Source organism: Euprymna scolopes, chromosome 3 (assembly GCF_053919585.1).
Source record: "Euprymna scolopes isolate OS-2025 chromosome 3, ASM5391958v1, whole genome shotgun sequence".
NCBI lineage: Eukaryota > Metazoa > Mollusca > Cephalopoda > Sepiida > Sepiolidae > Euprymna > Euprymna scolopes.
The window spans coordinates 40,109,155-40,133,113 of NC_136484.1; the positions used below are offsets into that span (position 1 = coordinate 40,109,155).

Below are 23,959 nucleotides of genomic sequence, written 5' to 3' on the forward strand. Positions count from 1 at the left end.
TTAACCAATTTTTATGATTTCAGGTCCAAATGAACAACTGCAGCAGGAATTGGAATACACCCTACTAAAGCCTGATTGCCACAGCTGGTGAGTTTCCAACGCGTTTTATCTAAATAGTTAACCCTTCACTAATAATGGGAGGATTCCAATATTTTCAACAATTCCGATACAATTACTGATTCTCTTCTAAATTCCCAGTTCCAATATAATTACCGATTCTGATTCTTTTTAAATTTATAAATATAGAGTAGGTTTTTTTTAAAGATAGGGGTCGGATTACCCTAAAACTAATGTAATATTCACAAACGTAAAAATACGCTTGGTGTGGGGGGGGGTCTATAGGTTTTTATTTTACTGGTAGTTTTTAAGTTTCAATGTATAATTATCATTTCATTATTAGAATGAAAATTAAGTTTTAAACAAAAAAACAAATCAAAACAGTTAAAAAGAATCGATTTTGCCATCGGAAAATGAACACATATTTTTCAAATTCTGATACCCCAAAAGATTCTGATTTTTCCAATTCCCGATTCCAATTCTGATTAATTGTCCTAACACTACGCTTGACCCTTATCGCCTTACTGACTGAATACACTGTCTATCTCCATCGACTGCAAGGTCATGCTAATATTCACATATTAAAACATCATCAACAACATCATTTGTGGAGTAAATGCTTGGGAAAGGGATGTTATGGGGACTTACTCATTCACTCCTAATGGGATCTTCTAATAACTATAAACAGCCTGAGTCAGATACTAGTCAACAAAATCTCAACCTATCAACGTAGGGTCCTAATATATAACTAGTCTTATTCAATAGACTCTTTCCAGTTCTAAGACGAACTAATTCATTGTATTTTACCGTTATTAAATAATTAAAATGCTTATAATTTAAACAATATAAAAAAGTATCAAATTTTTTGACACCTTGTCATATATTAGTATCGATGTTAAAATAAGATAAACGTTTCTGATTCTTTCAAATCGTGAATGTGAATTAATATAGTTGATAAATGTGACGTAGTTACGGTTACTGATATGCATGAAATCTCCTCCATTATTTTCACATCCTGAAAATTGATAGTTTTGCACTGACCTGTTTGAAAAATCTTCCATGTAGATAAATGTTTGCTGCATTATAATAGGCAAGGGCATACCCTGGATCAAGCTCAATGGCGTGTTTGTAGTCAGTCATTGCATCTCGAACGCAGTTCATGTGCTGAAATGAGAACCACAAAAGGAAAAAAAAAACATGAGTCAGATTCAAGAATTGATGTTGGAGATGAAGCAATACACAATTGTTCTCAAAAACAAATTGGAGACGTCAAAATTAATAAGCTATGAAATCGAATACATGTTTAAAAAAGCAAGATTAATTTGCAGAATGCATACAGCATTGAATGCCCTTGTGCCAGACTAGACTACTGTCACATAAAATATTTGATGTCCTGTGGAAAGAAAAATGAATAGCTGATTTTTAGGCAAGAACATTTGCATTTCAGTCATGATTGGAGACACTTTAATGATCGTCTTATGAGTAGAAAGTTGGATACTGAATGTATTTCATAGACACACCGGACCTTAAACCCTTTCAGACTGTTATCTGTCGGATTGTTGGCATTTTCCGTCTGTTAGACAGTCTGTAGTCTCGGCTAAGGTCGTGATAATTATCACAAGGGTATCTGACTCGGTTTTTTGTATAGTAATTAGAATTAGTAATTAGAAGAGTCCATTACGAGTGAATAGTTAAGTCCTCATAACACCCATTAACAAGCTTTTACTCAACAATGTGTACTGCTGATGTTGTATTAGGATTGGGTGTAAAAATATATATATGTAGAAACTGTTGTAGTGTCGTTTCTGTAGGTGTATCATATGCGTTTTTAGTGATTGTTTCAAAGTGTCGACAAAGCGTTCCACCTGCTTGAGTCATGACATATTTAACTTGGAATGTCTTACAGTACTCATTGAAATCCGTTTACTAAGCAGTCAACAACTCGAAACCGGGCAAATGATTCATGAAGAAAATTAATAACTACGTCTGTAGAATCTTACTACAACTAAAACTGCTACTTTCTTCAACTTTGTTCCATATCACCGTTTCATAGGTAGTCAAATATAGAAATTGTATACTCATAGGCAGTTCTTTCTGGTATATGTTCCCTACACTAGATATTTAACTTTTTACAGATGGTCTAGTGCAGATATTTACACACTGTTGTGTGTCATTATATACTAGCCATCCCACAGCAGACGCTTACAACTAGATGTAAAGTGTCGATACTCTTCACTTATGTGTGGCAGAACTTGTACTTGTTTTCGTTGCTGATAGCAGTAATCAATAGCATTGGTTATCAAGCCTTCGTCTTGGACAGCCGTCATCATCCTCTGCTGATCATAACAGTGTGATCTTCATTTAAATCAATCTACAGAAAATGCCTCATCTATATATTCATGGCCTTTAGGAAGCACGTGTGTCCAGGAAAAATAATGCTGTATACTATTGAATTATAGTTTATTACTTACTTAATTACGTTATATATATATATATATATATATATATATATATATATATATATATATATATATATATATATATATATATATATATTTAAGCCAAAGACAATGCGGAGGAAGACCGGAAAAGATGGAGTAAAAAAGAAAAACAAGCAGATGTAGACGAGTATGGTTGAGTAGAGGAGTGTCTAACCTTTATTTGACTATCATTCTTCACTTCAATGTATAATTATTTATAACCAAGTTGCTGGTATGTCCGGTGTATGTAAAGTCCGTGGGTGGCGTGGAACTTTGATTAATTTCGAGAGAAATGTACCTCTCTTTTTCAAAATAGAAGACAAAAGTGGATTCAAGATGGCGGAGAGAGCGTGGCAGTCCTGCAGAAATATTTTATTTTACTTATATATTTATTACATTATTTCTGTTGTAAGCTTTGGTTATATATTTATATATATGTATTTTTTTTATTTTGTTTTATACAATATTGCATAATTTATTATTATTATTATTATTATTATTATTATTATTATTATTATTGCTGTTGTTTTTGGTTTTTTTCTCGTTTATCCGGTGCTGTTGTTGAAGTTTTTATTTATTTCTTGTGTTCTGTTTTAAGATGTTTTATTAATGTTTTTATTTTGTTTTACCTTTTATGTATCTGTATTCGTGTGTTGAGAAGGTGATAATACTCAGTTATGATATGATAGTTATGATCCTCTGTCTATGTTACGTGTATAAACGCTTATTTATATATATTTTTACTGAAATATGTAGTGTCGGCTAGATTATGGTCTATGGGAAGTAATTCTGTTTAACTTAGTACAAGGGGGATAACTCTATCGGACTTATTTTTTTTTTAGGGTTACATATATATTTATTTTATTGTTTTATGTTCTATCTTGTTGTTGTTATTTATTAATTTTATATACTTCAATTTATATATATATGTGTATTTTTTTTTAAAAGTATTCGTATCTACTCCATCTTTTCCGGTCTTCCTCCGCATTGTCTTTGGCTTTAAAACAAAAATATATATATATTTCTTTACCAACAATGCTTCAAGCAAACTACTACCTACTTTTATATATATATATATATATATATATATATATATATATATATATATATATATATATATATATATATATATATATTAAGTAATGTGATTTATAATTTAAAATTTAAAAATCAAATTTTAATTAAATTAAAAATCCGTTTCATAAGAAGGAACAACAACAAAATCAATTATCTGTACGATCGTTTCGGAACACAATGCTTTTTATTGTGGTATACATCAAGTTATGTAGAATAATTATATATAGTTTTTTTGTAAGCAAGGTCTCCTCATCAGCAAATTTAGGAGGGTTTTTATTGAATTTAAAAGACACCATAAATAAACCTAGCATTAAAAGTAAGGCAGATGAATCTGAAAAATTGAAATAAAAGGTCTGGATTTAAAATTTATAAGAAAATTAATATGGGTTAGAGGTAGAAATAAGTAGAGAAAAATATATATTTTTTAAGAAAAATTATATATATATATATATATATATATATATATATATATATATATATATATATATATAGTAAGTTATAAAATGTATATGGCGATTAAGCTACACTGAATATTCCGCGTTTGGCCCACTCTAGGATTCTTCAGGCTTATGCGCTTTTGAAGTAAATACTTAAAGTTTACGCATAAATCTATACTTTCATATATGAATTTATGTGAGTAAATTAAATAGTTATATATTAAAATCAAATGGGATATAATGATATAAGAAATGGTAAACTTCGATCTAATATAAATATCAAGTATTTATATATAGATATTTTAATCCCAACCAAATAAAAAGCCCAATACACAAATAATAGAGAGTACAGTTTATTATAAAGAAAGGAAATCAAAACTGTAAGTTGAAATTTCAGCTTACAATTTTAATATATATATATATATATATATATATATATAACTACTTAATTTACTCACATAAAATTAATATACGAAAGTATAGATTTATGCGTAAACTTTAAGTATTTACTTCAAAAGTGCTCAATACGTAGGTAGAGCTAGTTAGTAAGTTATAAAGTGTATATGGCGATTAAGCTACACTGAATATTCCGCGTTTCATCCACTCTAGGATTCTTCAGGCTTATGCACTACATATATATATATATATATATATATATATATATATATATATATATATATGCATGAATTATATTTATTGCTAGAAATCTCTATTTGAAAGGATATTCAGCACTTAGTGTGTGCAAAGTTTGTTGTTTTGAATCGGCTAGGTTACAGTGTTAATAAATAGATACGCATGTTATACGAAGGTTGTTCCAAACGTAAAGTTTTCCCTTGTTTTAATTCACAAACTTGACGAGCTACGAAGACGAAAACATTTTGTGATCCAGAATATATTATTCTACATAGTCACCACCATTTTCAATGCAATTTTGCCAGGAATTTAATGACGCATCTCTGCTTCTGACGTACGTTCATGATAGGGCTTGCGTTCTTATAGTCTCACACCGCCAATATCTGCAACATAGAAATGAAACTTTCAGGTAATGAATGCATAAGTTCGGTCACTATAACAATGCAACTCGCAATCCCCGTTTGATCCATTCGGGCGGAATAAAAAATATAAGACGTTACGTTTGGATCGAATCTCGTATATAATATTCATTAACTCTTCAACCTTTTGATATCAGACACCACACGATTAACTAATAAGATAAAGATTTAATAACCACTTTTGTGCTCAAACATAAATAACATCCAAAAATTAAGAAGAATAACACACGATGCCTTTAATACGATGAATATATCATAAATGCTCCAATCTCTGACCCCCTTCGCCAATCTTTTACGATAAATACCTGTCTAGCTGAAACCACTGTCAAAAAGTTTCCCCACTCTTTATCAGTGCCAAAACCAAAACGTAGATTCCACGAACAAAACTTCTTCTTAGAAGTTCACGCTAGTGAAACTCTCTTCCTTCTGTCTGTTTCCCGCCTGACTACAGCTTGGATGTCTCGAAGTCTAACATAAACAAATTCCTGATAGACCGTCCTCTTAAGTAAGACACTTTATCAAATCTCCAATACTAACGATTACTGTACACACAATAACCCTTATCCCGAGTGCTTCCGGCCCTTGATAAGTGGTTACTACCATGTAAATATATATATATATATATATATATATATATATATATATATATATATATATATATATATATATATATATATAATTAATAACAGATAATATGTATATATATATATGTATATATATATATATGTGTGTACATATATATATATATATATATATATATATATATATATATATATATATATAATTAATAACAGATAATAACATAAGAACATATAACAGCTGATTCAACGAAATAGGAAATAAAAATGCATGCCATTTAATCACATCCTCTCTATTCTTTCTATTTATTCTTCTATCTATCTATCTATCTATCTATCTTCTTCTATCTATATATATAAAATGGACTTATTTTTCCCCGTGTGATTTTGACCTTAATAGAATTAAAAATCAAGACATTTCATGCAAATGTAATATGCACAAACTGCATCACAATATCTGAGGTGTGTTATAGGCCTATTACCTCTCCACGTCCTCGATAATCATAGATCCCTATATTTTTCCTACTGAGAGTTCCCAACCAGAATTTGCACCATAATAAACAAAGTCTCTGACAGCATAGACACAGCACTCTCCATCGACACTAGCGCACAGGTACATGTATTTGGTGACTTTAATGTCCATCACAAAAACTGACTTGGATTCTCTACTTACACAGATGCAGCGGGCAGCACAACTCATAGCTTCTCTATATCTCACTCCCTATCACAAATTGTTACTTTTCCAACCCGTTTCCCTGACCAGGAAGAACAACACGGATCATTTTTAGATCTGTTTTTGCCCACAGTTCCTGATGATTGTATAACGAATGCCGACAGCCCACTCGGGAACGCTGATCATGCAGTGATAATGGTTTAAATCGCCCTAAACTCTAGAGCTAAAACTGAAGAGCCAGTGCTCAAAACAACGAGATATTATAAAAAGGCTGACTAGGAAGCCATCAGAGATCTTATCAGAGACGCCCCATGGGGAAATATTTTTTCTCTTTCTGCTGAACAGTGTGCAAACGAGACCACTGAATGGTTCAAAACTGCAATCGAAGCGCATGTTCCCATGCGGAAATTTTATAGCAAGCCCCACTCTCCCAATGGTTTACTTCGACTTGTGAAACTGCCACTGCTCAAAGGCAGCATGCATACCACAGATTTAACCGACATAAGTCCAGTTCAAACAGACAGAAGTACATAGAAGCTAGAAGTAACGTTAAGAAAGAAATAGTGACAGCTAAGAGAGAATTTATGGAAACCACTAAAAAACGCATCGAAGCACAAAAACTAGGAACTCGTGACTTCTGGAAAATCTACAACAGTGTAGTAAATAATGGGCAATCAACAATTCTCCCACTAACCAACAATCACAAGGTTGTTTGCTCAGCAACCGAAAAGGCTAACATGCTTGCCAGTCGGTTTGCCTCAAACTCCACACTGGACCCTTCCAACCACCTCCTACCTGAATTTCCTATGCGCACAGACGCCACGCTAGACGATCTGAAAATCACCCCCGCTCAAAAACCTTGACACTTAAAAAGCATGTGGCCCGATCTCATCCCAGCTGTGCTATTAAAAATGTGCTCAGCCGAAGTAGCTCCAGTTCTCTCCAAACACTACAACAAATGCCTTAATGAATCTTGCTTTGCTGCCTGCTGGAAAACTGATTCTGTGGTACCAGTATTCAAGAATTCGGGCGAAAGAACTGACCCATTAAATTATCGCCCCATTAGCCTCCTCCCACTTTTTGCTAAAATATTTGAGACCTTTATTAACTATGCTCTAGTCCATCACCTTACAGATGCTAAGCTTCTGACTGATCAACAATATGGATTTAGACACGCCCATTCCACAGCAGACATCCTAACTGTAATCTCTGAACGTATATACCATTCACTGGACAAAGCAGGAGAGGGCAGAGCGGTAGCTCTAGATATATCTAAGGCTTTTGACAGGGTATGGCATGAGGGTCTCCTCAGGAAGATTAGATCATACGGTATCACTGGTAGAATACTTAACATAATTAAATCCTTCTTAGATAAGAGAAAAATCCAGGTTGTCCTCGACGGTCGTACATCTAAACAATATGATATAAATGCGGGAGTGCCCCAGGGGTCTATCCTTGGACCTCTACTGTTCCTGATATTCATAAATGACCTCCCTGACAAAATTTCCTCTGAGATGGGTATATATGCTGATGACACCACACTCTATAACAGGCATGACAGGAAAACAAATGACCATATATCTAAAGAAATGGCAGAAACACTAGAGGATGACCTCCAATCTGTAGTGGAATGGGGACAAAAATGGATGGTCACGTTCAATGCCGCCAAGACTAAACTAGTTTCATTCAATAATTACAAGAAACCTTCTCTACCACCTATAGCAATGGCCAACGACACTTTATCTGAGAGTACGTCTTTCAAGCTCCTTGGCCTAACATTCACAGGAAACATGAGTTGGAACAATTATATTGAAAACATTGCCAGGGCCGCTACGAAAAAGTAGGCTCTCTACCGTGCTAGAAAACTATTGACACCTGAAAGTATCCTGTACCTCTATAAGGCCACCATTCGCCCATGTATGGAGTATTGTTGTCACATTTGGGCTGGTCCATCTGCTACTAGTCTCTCGCTTCTAGACAAGGTTCAAAAAAGAGTCGACAATCTAATAGGCTCTGAACTGGCATCTAAGCTTCAGTCTCTCTCCCATCGACGAAACGTTGCATCTCTCTACCTGTTCTACAAGTATTTTAATGGTGAATGCTCTGACGAACTGCAAGAACTTGTGCCCCCACGACGTGAACACCCTCAACAGACCCGACAGGCTGCAAAATCCCACACCCACACTGTAGAGATCCCTAGATGTAAAAGATCTTTCTACTCTAGTAGTTTATTCCCCAGAACCGCTAGACTTTGGAATTCCATTCCAGGTCCCTGCTTTCCCAACTCTACTGACGTGCAGAAGTTCAAGTGCAACGTGAACCAACATCTTGCTGCCCAAATCCCTACATAGTACCCCAGTAGTTGTTGCCCATGATAGTAGCCCCCTACACCAAAGTGGACATGTGCCTTGTTTGGGGTGAAAATGTAATAAAAAAAAATATTTTAAATAAAAAATTGGTGAAAATCAATGGAAGTGGTAAAATCTTTTCTCTTTTATAAATTCCTCCTTGCCCCACGACCACTTTACACTGTTGCCGGATCGTTCGCAAGGAGCAGTTACGAAAGAACACCGGTTTGAGTTTTCTTTACTTCGTAGTTGCGTAAAAACTGGAATTAACCTAATCGAAGGGTTACTTATGCTTTTTGTTTTTTTTGGCTTTGCGCTGTTTTTTGGTTTTTGGTTTTCCGATTTCTTTTTAAAAGAAGTTTTACGTTTGTTAGCTGTTTTTTGTTTGTTTTTGTTTTGCCGATTTTTTAAAGAAGTATAACATCGTTTTTTATTTTTTATATTTAGACATCGTTTTTTTGTTTTTTATATTAATACAGGGTTATTACTTCGCTTACATACATCTCCAAACAACCGGGCGACACCGGGAACCCCCCGCTAGTATATAAATAAATCTTTAATATAATGCTCCTAAATCTAAAACATAAAATAAATAGAGAAACAACTCAACTCTGTAGTAAAATAAATATTAAAACATAAAAAATATTAAAACATAAAAAATATTACAGTATAAAAAATATTACAACATAAAAAATATTACACCATAACAATATTACAACATAAAAAATATTACAATGTAAAAATATTACAACATAAAGAATATTACAACATAAAAATATTACAACATAAGAAATATTACAACATAAAAAATATTACAACATAAAAAATATCACAACATAAAAAATATTACAACATAAAAAATATTACAACATAAAAAAATATTACAACATAAAAAAATATTACAACATAAAATATTACACCATAAAAAATATTACAACATGAAATATATTACAACAGAAAAAATATTACAACATGAAAACATATTACAACAAAAAAATATTGCAACATAAAAAATATTACAACATAAAAAATATTACAACAGAAAAAATATTACAACATAAAAAAATATTACAACATAAAAAATATTACAACATAAAAAAATATTACAACAAAAAAATATTACAACATAAAAAAATATTACAACATAAAAATATTACAACATAAAAAATATTACAACATAAAAAATATTACAACATAAAAAATATTACAACATAAAAATATTACAACATAAAAAATATTACAACACAAAAAATATTACAACATAAAAATATTACAACATAAAAATATTACAACATAAAAAGTATTACAATGTAATTAAATATAAAATCAACAAATGATCAATATAATCGCTAGTAAAAGTGAAGTCTCCAATAAATGTCCAGTTGTGAAAAAGGCACCGATCACTCACATTACAGTGAATGTTAACTTTTTTGTCTCGTGCTTCTGTTTTCAGTTTTTGTTTGTCTTCATTTTTTTAAATGCTGATGAATTAAAGCGTAAACCAAAAAACTTTTATAAATTGAAAAACTCCTATTCAGTTTTGTTATGTATAGTTTTTACATAAATCGTTTATAGCAACTCTCGGGAAACTAACAATCGAGCACTTTATTGATTTTGTTTTAACAAAACTTAATACAATCTCGCTCTTTGTTTATAGACAAAGCCGTTAGAGCACTGTAAAAGTGGTGGACGGATGTTTGTTTAAATAGACATTTGGCGAGATTATTTATGGGCGCTGCTCCCGTGGGTCGATTGGTAGAACTGCTGTCAAAGCGATTGTTCTAGGTTCAATATTTCGGCTTCGGAAAGGTACTAGTCTAGCGGTAGGTGTGTCAGAAACTGCGTGAAAAATATTGAATAATTCGACCCCCTGTCTTTCCAAGCTTATAACTACTCGAAAAATGTCATTCAAATCCTAATTTCTTTTTCAATTAAAGGAGCAAGGACCCAGGTTTCATTAAAAAAAAAACATGATTTAAAGAAAAAGGGTTTTAAACTTTGGACTTTACAGGTAAATTTCTAAAAAGCACTTTGTTTTAAATTTGAATATATTATTTATTGATGTTTTATCTTCAATTTGTGATATATAAAACTTTGGTGAGTAAATGAATTATTTACTTTTTAATAGACATTTCAAAATGGGGGGCGTGAATTCGACTCCCTGTCTTTCGAAGCTTATAACTACTCGAAAAATATAATTCAAACCTTAATTCTTTTTTTTTTTTCAATTAAAGGAGCTAGGACCAAGGTTTCATTAAAAAAAAAAAACAACGTGGTTTTAAAAAAGGTTTTAAACTTCGGACTTTACAGGTAAATTTCTAAAAAAACACTTTTTTTATTTGAATATATTATTTATTGATCTTTTATCTTCAATTTGTGGTACATAAAACTTTGGTGAGTAAATTAATTAATTACTTTTTAATAAACATTTCAAAATGGGGGGGCATGAATTAAAAAAAAACGTTTGTCTAAAATATTATATTCGGTTTATTGGAAAGAGCATAAAATTTCACATTGACCCTGAAAATATCGTAAAAATTGAATCAATAGAAAAATTTTGATAGATTTTTTAAGTTTAAAAATTGAAAAATACTGAACTCGTAAAATTCAATTAATTTCATTACTGTTTTTTAAAAAATAAAAAAATAATATTTCTATTACTTTTAAAACAACTTTAATAGTTTATTTTGGAAGTATAATCCATAAAGAAAATAAACAACCCACTTTTAAAAGAGAAATTACGAGGTTTTTTTAATATTTTATTCGCAGTTTCGTGTTAGGGGGTGTAAAAAATTCCTACAAAAATTCTGATACACCTAGTCTAGCGGTATTAATGAGTTGTGATACAGGGAAACAGGACTGTATGTCGATGACTATATATATATATATATATATATATATATATATATATATATATATATATATATATATACACATACATATATATATATACATATATATATATAACTACTTCATTTATTCACATAAATTTAATATACGAAAGTATAGATTTATGCCTAAACTTTAAGTATTTACTTCAAAAGTGCTCAATACGTAGGTAGAGCTAGTTAGTAATTTATAAATTATATATGGCGATTAAGCTACACTGAATATTCTGCGTTTCATCCAACTATAGGATTCGTCAGGCTTATGCGCGAATTCTGTGGTTGCTTCTTGTTTTTATATATGTTGAGGATTTCTAGTTGGCCAATCAGCTTTCTAGTATCCACGGCGCCCCTTCCTATCAGCCAATGGGCATGCATTTTATCAAACAAAGGATCTGTTTTAGAACTAGGTTAGTGAATTTAGGTGGACGTTCTCCTTTTTCTTCTTTTTTTATACATATAAATATACCTATGTGTACACACATACATGCACATATATATACATATATATATATGTATATATATACATATATGTGTGTGATCGTTTATGTATATTCATGTTTATTTAATTTAGTTATTTGTTTGTTTTCTATTTTTATTGTTAGATTTCAAAACCCGATACTATGATCACAAAAGCACATTCAAAAATAAAAAAAAAACACCGTATAAAAACAACACTAGCGAATAAATACTGGGAACTCAAAGAAAGCGGACATTCGCAGGTAGTCGAATGGAAAATAATGAAACAAGCTACCACATGCAGATATTTAGACGACCCATGTAAATTATGCCTCCATGAAAAATTTTCTATCCTGTACTTTAAAGAACCTCGAAATCTATTAAACTGTAGGCGGGAAATAGCAAACAACTGTGTTCACAAAATAAAACTTACTCTAGGATAGCGATACAAAATAGCTTTAAAACTAACAATAAAAATAGAAAACAAACAAATAACTAAATTAAATAAACATGAATATACATAAACGATCACACACATATATGTATATATATATATGTGTGTGTGTGTGTGTGTGTGTATATATATATGTGCATGTATGTGTGTACACATAGGTATATTTATATGTATATAAAAAAAGGAGAACGTCCACCTAAAACCACTAACCTAGTTCTAAAACAGATCCTTTGTTTGATAAAATGCATGCCCATTGGCTGATAGGAAGGGGCGCGGTGGATACTAGAAAGCTGATTGGCCAACTAGAAACCTCAACATATATAAAAACAAGAAGCAACCACAGAATTCGCGCATAAGCCTGGCGAATCCTATAGTTGGATGAAACGCAGAAAATTCAGTGTAGCTTAATCGCCATATATATTTTATAAATTACTATATATATATATATATATATATATATATATATATATATATATAGCAGACAAGCTTTGAGGAGGAATTTACTTATCAAGGAAAACTCAAATTCCGAAACCAAATATAAATATAGTTATTTATATTTTAATCCCAACCAAATGAAAAAGCTCCGTGCATTCACTGACGATAGAAGAGCTTACGATAAATAATAATACGAACAGAGCTGTAAAGTAAAAATTTACAAAACGTTACATATATTCGATGATGATGATGATGATGATGATGATGATGATTATCATCATCATCATCATGATCGAATATATGTAACATTTTCGCATCTCGTGCGCATTAGCATTTTGTTAATTACTAAATGACTTTAAAATCTCAGCTCATAAATGTTTTTAACGTATTTTTCTTAATCTGTTTCTGCACTCCTTTTTCTAAACACGCATAGAGCCAGACACAAACAGATTTGTATCTCCTTTTGTAATCTTTAGTCATCTAATCAAAAGAGATTCATATCGATAAGAACAAAATGGTCTGCTTCTAGTCTAAGCGAAAAAAAAAATCAAAACAAGTGCCGCAAGAAAAAAGATGCACCGTGTTTTGTAAAACGTGCGTTCTGGTTTTCGAAATACATGGTTCACGTTTGAGAGACTTTTTAACAAAGGAATGAAATGCCTATGGCAATTCATGCGAAGGTGGGAAAAATGATCTTGAACATTAGTCTACAGCTGCTACCGGAAATCCTATATTGTATTCGTATTCTTTAACTGTTTTAGAGAATTCATAAAATAGAACGTGAAACAATTCATTCTAAATTCTTTTAGACAAAAAGTAATTATAGATTATACTAAAAAAGAAACTGTGCAATTAAGTTCTATGTTTGACCCGGTTTATATATTATATACTAGAGAAAAATGTGAGCCGTTTGGTCACACATTGAGCATAGGTTAAATTCAGGAAAGATAAGTTTTAAAAGTAATTTTAATATAAAAATACAAGAAAAATCCAAAATTAACCTCTTTCTGCTTGTTATATATCTATACCAATTTCTATTTCATTCTTTTTCTCCTCGGCTATGGGTTCAATAGTATTACTGCTCGTGGTTATCTTTCCTTTTATTTTAATGAACTATTTCAATCGATTTATTTTTCATTTCTTTATTAAAATCGGCCGTTAATAAACACATGTGTGTGCTTGTGTAGGTATGTGTGCGATAATCATGTGGCCCCTCACTCGACAACAATCGCTGCCCTTAACGTTGTGTACCATGGATTTCTTTACTTTTATCTTCTTTTCTGGCTGTGTCGTCGTTTCTCACGTTGGCGGCTGCTGAAGAGTGTGAACTGGCTCACAAGTATGAAAATTTAAAAAGAACACAAACTCCAACACATTCTGCAAATATCAGTTGCACTCGTGGTGCGTGCGTAACACTAGTGTGGGAAAGTATATTAAGTCCTCTTCATCGTCGGTTGACATCAGTTCCTCGCAGTCTCCTAGATTTTGCTCAATCTACTCTAAGTCACGACCTACCTACAACTGTGTCAAATTTGAAACTATTCTGAACTGTTACAATAAACTCTTCCTAACTGTCGCAAATTAACTCAGTAAAACTAATTTCAAATATATCTAGCTTTTTCTGGTCTTTTGTTCGCCACGCCTTGATTAACAATCTTATCCAGCTTCCCTTGTGTGCGTTAGTGAACAGCGTTCTCTCCATTGTTCAGTTAATTGATTTATTTCTTTTTTTGTTATATTCTTTCTTCTTTTACTTACAACCATTTGGCAGGAACGCCCCCAATATCACACATTTCCAATGCCCAACTTGTCATTTATTATATAAATTACAAAAATAAAAAATCATAACGTCAAATTACATAAGTTATGAAACAGCAGTTATAATATTCAACACAAAAACAAGAATAAAGCAAAAACCGATCGGGTGGTTCCCTAACCGAAATCATGGGTGAGTACTTAATACTGTCGCCAGCCAAAGCATATTTGAGTATCTTTAAAACATACAATAAAGCATTTTTCTAGGTATATCAGGGTAACGTGAGGTCATGGAACACAAGTGACTGATGTAATACGGAAGCAACCAGAAATAATTCTGTTCCTAGATTTGTATTTCGTTGTATGGGCACTGCTCGGACAGAAAGAAACTGCAACCTACTGACTGTACAACTGCAGAGAAAGCTATGGTAATACATCAAATTCCTTATCCGAGAAATAGTTTTCTGTTTGTTTCTCAATATTCTTTTTTTTTTTTTCCTGTCTTCTCTTTTCGTTTTCATGTTAGGCTCTAGCGCTATATCTTATTTTCTGTCTTGTTTTGTATGCATCCATTTTTTCTTGATTTTTCTTTTATTCTTCTGCTTCTTTTTATCCTTTTTCATCTTCATCTTTTATATTTATTCTTTTTTCTGTCCGTTTACTTTCTCCAGATTTTTCTTGCCTATAAGAGTCGATCATATATGATTACACGTCATTTTCCCTCCCGTTCGAGAACGATCTACAACCCCAATGTTGTGCGCCGTGAGTTTTTTTGTTTTTCATTCATTTTCTCTTCTGGCCGTCATCTCTCACATTGGTGGTTACAAGGGGTGTCAGTGGCCCACGAATATAAAAAATTCAAACAAAACAAAACACAAATTCCAACACACTTTGCGATATGAGAGAGAAGCGAGTGGGTGTAGTGATATCATAGAACTATATTCATACGTGCAATATCTGTAACCCCTTGGCGTATGACTATAGACAACTCTCTTCACGCTTGGACAGAGGTTGAAAGAATCCACACACAACACAAGATGTGGTCGTGAAATACATAGGCCAAAAAGATTTATACAGCAAATGTACTAACAAATATCTCAACAATTTTCTTTTCTATCTGGTAAGGGATATGTAGTGATCAGTGACCTATTTTCATATGGGCAATATCTGTAACCCCTTGGCGTATACATATAGACAATATAACTCTCTTCACGCTTGGTCATGGGTTGACTAACACGCGCACGCACGCACACACACACACACACACACACACACACACACACACACACACACACACACCTTAGATTTAAATAGTTGCCGATTATAAAATATTTTTTTCTTTTCGGTTAATTTTATTATTTTTTAGTTTTCAAAATAGAATCAACATTCAAGTGTAGTATCTGTTCTGCTACTTTACTGAATCATTTCTCTCCATGAAAAATGGAGGAGATATCCATCTAGACTGTGGCAATTTTTATTTTTGTCCGAATATGAAGTGTCCTTTTTTTGGAGAGATGGATTTTCCCTCACATTAATAATCGACTTTATGTTAAACTCTGCTCTCGTGGAGAGATAACTAAATAGTAGAAACATAGCAAATGATAAAAGTACTGAATAGTTAACAATCAAGAAATCGTAAACAACCTTAAAGCATTTTGCTAATATTTAAATCGCAGGCAATTGAAGGTAAAGTATGTTTTCAATGTGAGGACAATCTGCCAACGTTAATTCTGTTTTGAAAAATAACTAAAAATAATAAAATCAAATATAATTTGCCGATTTCTTTATGTCCTCTGATGAGAAGCATAACAAGAATAGCATTCTTTGAAACTCCACAGAATAAGGACTTTGTAAATTGTTTTTTGGATTATTCAGTCGAACAATAAATTTTGATTGTAAAGTTCAACTTACAGTTTTAACTTTCTTTCTCATATATATAATAGGACAACAAGAGTATGAAATGAAGTCACAAAACTATATATTGGTAGATATAGAATGGATCATTTATTGATTAATGGAATATAAGCAAAATTTGGGGGATAGAAGGGACTCTTTATGCCAGAGCATTTCAAAGCCTAATGCTTCTCATCAGAAGAGTAGAGAAGGTGCTAGGTAGCATGGGGAAGATGCGGCGTCTAGCATAGGGTTCATTAGGGACGAAAAGGATTAAGAGGAATTATAGAATGTTGGGGGAAGCTTTATTAAAATCTAAATAAATAAAGGAGAAGCTTGTTATATATAATATGATACATAAGATTGTATATGGTCTTTAACATAGTGTTGAGTTTAAGGGGTATATGTTTTAGGGTTAAATTGGGGCTGTAATGTTGCTGCGTGGTGATTTATTTTAACGGTTTGTGGGGTGACTATTATCTATGGAGTGGTATTTTTGACAGGTGCAAACTAAACGGCAAATGGCGGCTATAAAATCGCTTATAATTTTTTTTTGGGGGGGGGGGGGTATGCAAGGTTGTAATATTGATTAGGTAATATGTGGCAATATTTTTAAGTTTTAGCTCCAATAATAATTGTTGAGCTTGGCATTATCCAGATAAGTTAGCTCTTGTGGAATTGAACTCTCTTTTCCTCTTATGCATTAAGCTATATAAATAGCTAATATATATATATATATATATATATATATATATATATATATATATATATATATATATATATATATATATATTAAATAAATCATTAGTTCTATAATGACATGCGTTTGTTACATTACAACAACCAAGCATCTTTATTGTACAGTGGTGAGGTCAAATAACATTCAGTAATAGAGGGTGAAAGTGATAGATAGAAGACTTAATAGTAAGGTACGCATAACTTGATGGGTTATTTGCAAATTAGGGTTAATTAGAACAATTAATATAGACGTTCTCTCAAGCATAAGTCAATCTCAAAACTGAGAAGTAATTTAGCATGCATTTTGATGTGATTAGTATATATATATATATATATATATATATATATATATATATATATATATTATATAGATATAGAACAAAAAACGTAAGGAAACAAACAATTTCATTATAATAATATTATGCAAAATAGAACTTAATTGCTTTTGCACCAAAAAATAATAGAGTATCGTAATGCTAACGCTTATCTATATCTAACTGGCTTTTTAAGAGACTGCTCGAAGCTCAAGAGAAACTCGTGCTTGTCCTGCTATGTATTTTTTATGTTTTTGTTTAACTAGTGTTACCACTTATCAAGACCAAAAAGCCACTCATGGGTGTTAAGTCGATGGTGAGACGGCAGAACAATGATTGATAATTATGGTGATGATTGAGCAGGATTTGATTATTTAAGAGAACGGTTCAACAAAAATTTGTTTACATTTGACTTGAAAACGACATATATCGTGCTCCACGAATGGGCAACCCTAGAAACAAAACTGGTGGTTGTTAATATTTTTCATTATTTAATTTTAAATCCCTGCACTGGCTTTAAAACTACTTTACTTTTCATTTACAATTTATTTGCAAATACAATTTTTTGCTTATCGAAATATTTTGCATTATGTTATTATTGCTACTTGCATCTTAGTAGGTATTTGTTTGCTTCCCCACGGAAGAAAAATGCGACACAAGGCCGTTTTTAATGTGGGCAGGGAAAACCAGCTCTTCAAGGGGTCAGTCTGGAAGTAGGCAAAAATAAAATTGCTGTAATATAAAAGCCCCCCCCCCCATTAGCTAAGGAGAAATTGAGTTGAATGTAACATCAGAACAGAGACTACACTCTGATCCTGGCCTGTGCCAGTTAAGTAACTAAGTTATGTAAACTGCAACATAGATACTATATATTTCTAAGTAATAAGTAACAAAATATTCAGCATTAATTTTTATCAAATGACTTCAATCATTTCGATGAAACATTCACAACAATTCACTTCAAATGAATCAGATGATTCTGTTGTTGGCATCCTTTCGCCCCCCCCCCCCATATCTTTCAAGTTAGAATTATTTATAGAAAGACATTAGGTACTTACATGTGAGACCACGAGAAGGTTGCCAACATCTTAATTGAAAATATTTCTGTGCAACAAACTAGATTCGAACTTGGCACACCTAGGTTATTAGCAGGGCTATGACAACAGCATATTCTTTTCTTTGTTTTGATTCTCAGGTATATATCTATTGATATCTTATATGTTTTAATGTAGAGTGATGCGATCTGTGGTTGATTGACTGTGTCTGTGTCGGATATATACTCGAGAGTCAAAACAATTGAAAAGAACATTCTGTTCTCATGGTCCTAGTTATTAGTCCAAACACGAAGGAACCCTCGGGAATGCTTGAGTTTAACATGCCTACTTTAATCAACAAAAAAATATGCTAATATTTTTTTCCAAATACCAAAAAAATTAGGTGCTCTCTAATTTGAGACGCCTTTTAGAACTTTTATAAATTTTAAAATGCATCTTACTCTAAAAAAATAAAAAAAAAAGGAATTAAAAAAAAGAAATCTGACCTGATTGACCACGCCACGATTGTTATAAAATTCTGCAGTGGGACAAATACGTATTGCTGCATTTAGATCTTGGAAGGCAGCGTATACGTTACCCATCTGAAGACAGACAGCTGCCCTTCCTTCAAGAGCGGCATCATTATCTGAAATTATAAACCAAAACAAAAAAGAACAGCTATCATTGGAATCCTACACCCTGTTCTAATTCTCTTAAAAATAACTTTAGGTGATTACATATAAACAGCCTGAAATTGACTATAAAAATATATGTAAGATTTTAGCGTGAGATATCACTTTTGCATATACAGCAAGGTCACTAGAAAAGAGGGAAATTTATCAAAAAATGTTATGTTTTGGGGGGGATGAATAGCAGCTGCTTTAGGGATCTCTGGTTTTAAAGTTGTAATGACAGTATCAAATTGATGCTTTAGAAAAATTGAAAACAAGTTCTGTAACACAGCTAACGATTTTCTCAGTAGACTAGAAACCAAGCTAGACGTAAGACTGACGTGTACTAGTAGTTACGTCTGGAAGGAAGTATGTTGCAGAAAGTAAAGATTGGTCCATAGAATGCAGTTCATCTAAATGTACATAGTGTCAGTTATTGTAGGAAAATAAATAAAATCACAGAGCAAGTAATTGTGTTTGAAGTGTTGAAATTAAAGTTTTTCTTTAATCTGCCAAATACCGTTAAATGTTCGTGAAAAAAAAAGGGATTTTTTTTAAGCTTGTAATGTTCTCGGCACACGAAAAAACATTTTTTTTTCCTGTTTCGATGTTCGTAGAAACTTCGTATTTCTTTCTTCCCACTGACATATGAATTAAGCGTACGTTCAAACGACTCCAAGTCCAAAAAAAAAAATGCCTTTGTCAATGAAAGAAATACCGGCGTTTTATATACTCTAATTCGACCGCGTCATAATTTGCATATGTCACTTTTTCGCTTCCTATTGGCCGGGTTTCGAGTTCGAGTGTCAATGACTTTTTACAATACGCACACGCCACCCAAGGTCGCTTGTTTCCATGACCGTTGTCACAGTGTTATTTGTTGTCCATTCTGGTGATCACTGCTAAAGACGTCATAATGTGTAATGAGAGATGAAAGAGACGAACAGTTGCTTTTGTCAACGAACAAGGTGGCCCATTCTATGCTGCATTATTCCTATTACTACTCGCAGTGGTAGTATTAAAAGTTCAACACTTCTCCAATACAACTGCTATGTTATGTCAATAGAGATTCATGCGATTCTGTAGAATAGTTTTGGATCCTATAAGTTACTAACATATAACAAAACATAGATAATTTTTTAAGTATTTTTCACTTTGCTAATGTTTAGTACATCCACAAGAAAAACAACGAAGCATAAAAAATTACTAAATTCAGCATTTGCCCCACCACATTTAGCCCCAAAAGTCCCCAGGGGACGTCAAATCCTGGTGAAAATGAACAAACGGTGCAGTTTAAGGCCTTAACATATGTAAATTTGAGTTTTGCACCATGCAAAAAAAGAAATGAATAACTCCATCATTTGCTCCCCCCATTTAGCCCCAAAAGTCCCCAAGGCCTTAACATATTTAAATTTGAGTGCAGCACTATGCAAAACTGCTAAATAGACATACACAGAAAATTTTGGACAAATATGGTAAAATAGTCCCAAAAATGGAGTGTTTTTATTAGCCCTAACAGAGCCTCTGAAGAACACCCAAGAGTTATCGCACAGTATAGACAAACAAAATTATATAGAAATCAGTTAGTTACAACTTTTCAAAAAGGTTTATAAAAATCCAAGGCATCAATTCTTTTTAATAAGCACAAAAGTGTCAATTTTTTAACCCGAAAGGCACCCCTAGGGGACCAACCGGAGTTTTCCTGGAAAATCCATTCTGTTACTTTTTTACTCATATCATGCTTAATGTTTGTGCAAAATTTCAAAAAATTCCAAGGCGTAGTTATTGAGAAAAGCGTGGACAGACAAACAGACGAATGGACAAGAGTGAATTTACAGGTCCACCCTCCTTTTGTCGGGGGGGGGGGCCAAAAAGATGATTTGAGCCAAAGTATAGAAAAGAAAATTGAATGACTTACTTGGATCAATGATAAAGGCTTCAGAAAATTGCTGCCATGCTTTCTGGTACATGCCTAACACTTGCAGAGAGTAGCCTAAACAAATCCGTGCGAGTACATTGTCAGGGTGTAATTTAACGGCACGTTTGTAGTCATAGCTGCAAAATATAATAAAGGTTTGGCTAGAGATTATAATCTTAAAAAGTAATGTTCCTGCAAAGTCAATGTGTTCGAAATGTTTGGGTTTAATAAAAGGTATTTTAACATTATTTCTGATTTTTATATATATATATATATATATATATATATATATATATATATATATATATATATATATATATATATATATATATATATATATATATATATATCGTTGCATCGAGCGAGTTCCCTGGACCAAATTGACTATTTCCCACCACAGGTCTCTATCCCTCATGGCCTTAAGAAGATCTTCAAATTGTAAGCCAGTGTCTTCTGTCACTAATTTTATGTACGTCTTGTCAGGTCTTCCTACTTTAGCAGTTCCATGTTTAGGATCCCACAGTACCACATCACTGTTTTATATATATATATATATATATATATATATATATATATATATATATATATATATATATATATATATATGTATGTATGTATGTATGTATGCATATACATACATACATATATATATATATACATATACATATACATACATATGCATATATATATACATATATACACACATATATATATATATATATATATATATATATATATATAATTATTTTATTAATATTAACAATTATTTTTATAGCTACAGAGACTAGTGTGTCAAATTCATGCAATCATAAGTGTAGGAAGTGACAATTACGGTCAGTCAACAAATTCGAACACAGTCACAATGTCAATGTCGACTCCATAGACGAGCATTCTACTTCTAGGCTACCAGAAATTGAGGGAAATTATCTACCTATAAATGCCATGTCAGTAGACATAAACAATAAACAGTAATGGAGTATTCAACGGCAGGAAGTCAAAATATTATATACAATTTTTTATTTTAAATATTTATTTTGGCATTGCTTGTATCTAGTTTTTTATGCTCATGCAATCTTCATTGTAGAAATTCCCTAGATTTAAATATTTGCCGATTATGAATATGTTTTTCTTTTCGGTTAATTTTATTATTTTTTAGTTTTCAAAATAGAATTTACATTAAAGTGCAGTATCTGTTCTGCTACTATACTGAATCATTTATCTCCATGGAAAATGGAGGAGAAATTCATCTAGACTGTGTCGATTTTTATTTTTGTCCCAATATGAAGTGTCTTTTTTCGGGGAGATGGATTGGTGGTTACAAGGGGTGGCAGTGGCCCACGAATATAAAAAAATTCAAATAAAACAAAACACAAATTCCAACACACTTTGCGATATGAAAGAGAGAGAGAGAGAGGGAGAGAGAGAGAGAGAGAGAGAAGCAAGTGGGTGTAGTGATATCATAGAACTATATTCATACGCGCAATATCTGTAACCCCTTGGCGTATGACTATAGACAACTCTCTTCACGCTTGGACAAAGGTTGAAAGAATCCACACACAACACAAGATGTGGTCGTGAAATACATAGGCCAAAAAGATTTATCCAGCAAATGTACTAACAAATATCTCAACAATTTTCTTTTCTATCTGGTAAGGGATATGTAGTGATCAGTGACCTATTTTCATATGGGCAATATCTGTAACCCCTTGGCGTATACATATAGACAATATAACTCTCTTTGCGCTTGGTCATGGGTTGACTACCATGCACGCTTCTACCTTCATATATATATATATATATATATATATATATATATATATATATATATTTGTAGACATTCCTTAGATTTAAATAGTTGCCGATTATAAAATATTTTTTATTATTTTTATTATTTTTATTTATTTATTTTTATTATTTTTTTAGTTTTCAAAATAGAATCAACATTAAAGTGTAGTATCTGTTCTGCTACTTTACTGAATCATTTCTCTCCATGAAAAATGGAGGAGATATCCATCTAGACCGTGGCAATTTTTATTTTAGTCCAAATATGAAGTGTCCTTTTTGGGGGAGATGGATTTTCCCCCCACATTAATAATCGACTTTATGTTAAACTCTGCTCTCGTTGAGAGAAAACTAAATAGTAGAAACATAGTAAATGGTAAAAGTGCTGAATAGTTAACAATCAAGAAATCGTAAACAACCTTAAAGCATTTGGCTAATATTTAAATCGAAGTCAATTAAAGGTAAAGTATGTTTTCAATGCGAAGAAAATCTGCCAACGTTAATTCTGTTTTGAAAAATAACTAAAAATAATAAAATTAAACCCCCAAAAAATATATCAGAAAATCAGAAAATATTTAAATCGAAGACAGTGAACAAAATGTTGGTTTTTAATATTGAGAAAATAAATCCCCCCACTCACCCCTCGCTTCACTAAATTAAAACCCTGGAACGGGACGCTCCAGGTAATCCCTCTTATTCAACCCTGCTTAGAATACACCCATTTGCCCTTTCGCCTTAAACCATCACCATAATACCCCTCCCAAAATTATACACCACTTCATAGTGCTGTTGTCCTCTCGGTTGCATCTGTAAATAAAATGCCCCTGCATAGGTAATAGACATCGTACACGCCGATAAAATAGAATTACCACCCATCCACACTATACCTCCCCTTTAGCCTTTAAACATATACGACAAA

General features: G+C 32.3%; 1 protein-coding gene across 1 annotated transcript in view; it reads right to left on the minus strand.

Annotated features, from left to right (window-relative positions):
- The window catches only part of LOC145254614 (uncharacterized), a 1,033,347-nt gene that overhangs the window by 23,373 nt on the left and 986,015 nt on the right, over positions 1-23,959 (minus strand). The window contains exons 49-51 of the mRNA XM_080113229.1: positions 21,259-21,395; positions 19,176-19,315; positions 1,099-1,221 (exon numbers count right to left, since the gene is read on the minus strand). Coding sequence (XP_079969355.1) covers positions 1,099-1,221; positions 19,176-19,315; positions 21,259-21,395 — 400 coding nt within the window. The remainder of the gene's footprint in view (positions 1-1,098; positions 1,222-19,175; positions 19,316-21,258; positions 21,396-23,959) is intronic.